Below are 4,874 nucleotides of genomic sequence, written 5' to 3' on the forward strand. Positions count from 1 at the left end.
TATCTAAATAACTCTTTAATTTTAGAGTACTTGATGTAGGGACGCATATAATTTTATGCATCAGAAAATCATATTGTGACTAAGCACAGTGCAAACAGCAAGGACCATACTTCTACATTGCACACCAGTGATCTGATGATGGTCTAAATCAACAAAGATGCTGTAAAAGGCTCCTAACCCTTCAATATAATGGAACAGGAACAGTAAAAATTCCCTCAATAGTCACAATCTTGTTGTGGGGAAAGAGACGGATCATCAATCTACCATTTGGTGAGGTGGGTTACCAGATCTGGGCCAGCGTATTTGGAACCTTGCTACATCTTAGATCTCAACTAAAGAAAATGAGAAAGGGAAAAAAAATGAAAACAGAGACCTAAGATATGAAAGAAAAGAGGAATATGAAAACGTTGAAGATTTTCATTAGCAGTGTACAGGAACAAACCAAAGATAGAAATCTGCAGCCACATCCAAAATGACAGAAATAAAGAAAACAAAGGCAGCAGCAACTGCATCAAGACCATTGATCATCTAAGCCCTTTCTCCACGGATCCTGCGTGCAAGCTGGATGTCTTTGGGCATGATGGTGACCCTCTTGGCATGGATTGCGCAGAGGTTGGTGTCCTCAAAGAGGCCTACCAGGTAGGACTCGGCAGCCTCCTGGAGAGCAGCGACAGCGCTGCTCTGGAACCTCAGATCCGTCTTGAAGTCCTGAGCTATCTCACGGACGAGCCTCTGGAAAGGCAGCTTCCTTATCAGAAGCTCCGTGCTCTTCTGGTACTTCCGGATCTCTCTCAGGGCCACCGTCCCTGGCCTGAATCGGTGCGGCTTCTTCACGCCTCCGGTCGCTGGGGCCGATTTCCTCGCAGCCTTGGTAGCCAGCTGCTTACGTGGGGCCTTGCCTCCCGTCGATTTCCTGGCCGTCTGCTTAGTGCGAGCCATTGGTCTCTGATATCAGCAAGGAAAGGGTATAATGGGAATTGGTAGAGATGAATGGAATGTTTGAGAGTTTGTGTTGTTTGAATAAGATGCGGAGGGAGAGGGATTTGGGGGTTGTATTTGTAGGGAGGAAGGGAGGCTGGCGGGAGAATGAAATTTCTGTGCTTTTTGAATTTTACTTTGTGAATAGATTCTGGCCGTTCGATTTGAAAGGATAGTAACGGTCGTCATTTGTTGGAGTGGCTTCACGCGGATCGCGATCCGCTTCAGGCGGGATTCGCTTTTTTTTCTTTGCGGTTTACGACCAACAAGCGTCTACTTTTGAGAATTACTTACATGCCAGCGTATCATCTATCACTCTGCCAGAGTATCAAAGTTTTTCTCATGCTCAAAATTCTTCCATGATAGAAAAATCCCATCCGTTCAATGTTTTGCCTATTTCACCATAATGCGGTGAATGCGCTCTTCTTCTTTTTTTTCGATTACCCCTCGAGCCACTGATCCGACGGTTAGGATTGTCCAATCAGAGATATTTTTAGGAAAAAGCCTCCATGCACAGCATGGCGGATCAACGGTCTGGATCACCAAACCATTGGAACCACTTGGAGAGACATGGTACTTGAGGACAATATTCAGTAATGGTGCCAATGGGCTACGCTGCCCAGCCTAGCCCTGTAAGGCCAGGGTTTGTGCCCTAAACGTGGCGGCACGAGGTCCGGGCCTTGAATCTAGACCACCGGTGTTTGGTCCAGGCTGAGCTAGGGCTAGTCATGAAGTGGGTCACTGCTTTACACAAAATGGACGGTTTGAAGACAGTCGTAAGGGGACCCATCTAAGGTATATGTGTAGTTTATAAACATTTTTCATACCATGGTCATGTTTCCTATGGTGTGGTCCACTTGCCAATCCACATGTGGTGTTAAGTGGGTAACACCTTAGCGGGTCTCTTCCTCACTGTGGGACGCACCTTTGTATTCTTTTCACATGCATTCACAACCAACAAACGCATCGAAGTAGAATTTTATCAAAACGGGTACTTAACCCCGTGACTTCATGTTGAAACTATTGTGAGTCTACCCCACAAGCATGAGCAAGGACCTTCACGTTGATGTATTTGTTGCATATTCCTTGCATCCATCAATTTTGTAGCTCACCTTGGGGCATTGTGCTAGAAATGAGGTAGATTCAAATCTCAAGTAGACGACACTATAATAAACAATGGTCATTAAAAGCCCACCATTAAAAGCTTCATAGTGCTCATTATAATGTTTATTTGCCATCGAACTCATTACTAAGGTCACATAGACTTATACGAAGTAAAAACACAAAATGTCAACTTGATTTAAAACATTTATGGCAAGCATTTGATCCCTACCGTGTGGTCCACTTGAAACAGTTGGAAAACAATGGACAATATAGGTATACAACATATACATTAAAGTAGGCCCGTTGATTTGGGAAACACCTAGTATTGTGTTACCCAAGTAACACCTAATTTGCTCTCCATTTTTTATAGACAAGTCTCTCACCATAGAAGAATTGGGTTTTAAAAGATTTTACAAGCATTTCTAACTATTAAATATTTGTTTTGCCCATTGGAAAATAAATAAATTGTATTATGATAATATGATAGTTTTGATTTGGTGTAATTTGTCATTAAATTTGTGTGGCGATTATATATATATATTGGGAAAAGGTACTATGCGCTCGACCTCACAAGACCGTCCCATGAGGTCGAGTTGTGTGAGCCCCATCGTGATGCGTTTCGAACATCTACCCCATCAGTCAGATGCACTATTCCATCGTGGGCCTAGGTCTCAAAAATCAAGTCAATCCGTGACTTGTGTGGGTCACACCACATACAAAAGTGGGGAGGGGTCGTGCACCATTAAAACATTCATAATCATTTTTTGGGCCCACCGAGATGTGGTTTACAAATCCAGCTCATCCATTATGTGTGTCCCACTTAGATGAGGGTTCATACCAAGTTTCAGCAGCATTCAAAACTCAGGTAGGCCCCACCAAGTGCTTTTATATGTTTTTGGCATGTCTTCATATGATTTTAGATGGTATGGCCCACTTGAGTTCCTTATACGGCTGCTTTTTGAAATATCCCATAATTTAGAGGGGACCCATCAAATGCACGGTGTTGATGGTCGACACACATCATGGTGGGGCCCACACAGCTCGACCTCACGAGAGCTTAACGTGAGGCCAAGCGCATAGTACCTTTTCCACACACACACACACACACACACATATATATATATATTAACAAGTTAAAATGGAACCTTTTATCTCTCCAACACTTAGTAAGAGGGAGCCTCGTATGTCTTTACCCCTTAGCATAATCCATAAATATATAGGGAGAGAGGAAGAGAGAATGTGTATGTGTCATGCTCAGCTACACACCTTTACACAAATATCATGGGCAGAGTTTGAATGATCCATGTGATGCGACACCACATGAAACCCTAGGGCCCAACTTTTAATTTGATCCAAAACTCTTGTGGGCCATACAAAAGAGAGACAAATTAAGGGAGCAACATGTTTCCTTTTATCATGGCCCACCAACGTTTTGAATTATGGTAAAAGTTGGGCTACAACAGTTTCACATTGTGCTACATCACATAGACTGTTTAGATTTTGCGCTAACATCACATGAGGTGAGTTATCAAAGTTCTCATAAGTCATTGTGAGAATCCGATCCCATGTGAGCATCACCATATGCACCTTTGCACTCATAGATATCATGAGTCATGCTCACTACATACCTTCTCACGTGAGCATTCATGTACACTTTTGCACACGTATTGTGGGCCCAAAATTAGAATGGTCAACGTGATGCAGTACCTCATGGAACTTCCAATGCCTAACTTCTAGCCTTATCCAAAAATTTAGTAGGTCATATTAAAGAGAGAGAAAAATGAAGAGAGATAATTGTTTTCTTTTACCATGGCCTACTAAAAATGTGGACCAAATTGAAAGTTAGCCCTTAGGGTTTCATAGGTTGGCACATTACATGAAGCATTTAGATTTTGAGCTCACATCATGTATCAAAAGGTGTTTACAGATTCTTATGAAAATGGGTTCCTAAATAAGCATTTCACATTCACACGTCGAGGGAAAAAAACGAGATTTTATCTTTCATTCCTTCCCTCTTGCACACTATCCATATAAAGGGTCCTTCTATCACACCCCCCATACAAAGGGCTTATTGCGTGGACAACTCTGTATTTCTCCTTTGATCCTATTTTAAGAGTCTTAACTTATTCAAAAAGTTCATGATATTATAGTTGAATCCATGACTTTTTAGATTTTTATTTTTTATTTTTAAGTGCATTTGAAATAAAGCGTGGAATGTGGGTTTTTGAAAACTGTTTAATTTTTAATGAAATTTTAAAATATTAAAAAGAATAAATAAATAAATAAAGTCATCACAGATATCGCCGTCCGAGAGAATCGAACCCGCAAACACATGGTTAAAAGCCATGCGCTCTACCAGCTGACGTAAGAAGGCAAGCGACTGATTACTAAATGCGTACAATATTGTTATATGTAAATATTGTCATTACCTGCCCATCCAGTCAGATCCACTTTTCATGGCCCACCACTGACTGACTGGAGGCGCTTTTCTACCTGGTACAGTGCCATACAAAATGGACGACCTAGACCAAAGAAAGTAGAATGGCCGATGAGTAGTTCACTCCATGAATGGACCTTTTGGGGGGTGCTGATACGACACTGGGACCACCACTATTTGTGGCTACCGCCGGCTGTTATGGGCCCACATGATGTGTGTGTCTGATCCACAATGTCCATGTTCTCCACCTCACACTTACTGTAGAAACCAAAAATCAGGCCGACCCAAAATGTAGGTGGGCCATAACGCAAGGAGCGATGCAAAGTGATACCTAGTCAATTTAGGTGGGCCATAA

The 4,874-nt window shown here is 42.2% G+C and overlaps 1 protein-coding gene across 1 annotated transcript; it reads right to left on the reverse strand.

Annotated features, from left to right (window-relative positions):
* Positions 1 to 397: 397 nt before the first annotated feature.
* On the reverse strand, positions 398 to 1,039 carry LOC131220580 (histone H3.2). Its single transcript, XM_058215417.1, has one exon. The coding sequence runs from the start codon at positions 937 to 939 to the stop codon at positions 529 to 531; it is 411 nt and encodes a 136-aa protein (XP_058071400.1). The 5' UTR covers positions 940 to 1,039; the 3' UTR covers positions 398 to 528.
* Between the last annotated feature and the right edge of the window lie 3,835 nt (positions 1,040 to 4,874).

Source organism: Magnolia sinica, chromosome 1 (genome assembly GCF_029962835.1).
Source record: "Magnolia sinica isolate HGM2019 chromosome 1, MsV1, whole genome shotgun sequence".
Classification (NCBI taxonomy): domain Eukaryota; kingdom Viridiplantae; phylum Streptophyta; class Magnoliopsida; order Magnoliales; family Magnoliaceae; genus Magnolia; species Magnolia sinica.

Coding starts and splice junctions, on each gene's coding strand:
- LOC131220580 (XM_058215417.1), bottom strand. CDS start 939: ATGGCTCGCACTAAGCAGACGGCCAGGAAATCGACGGGAGGCAAGGCC.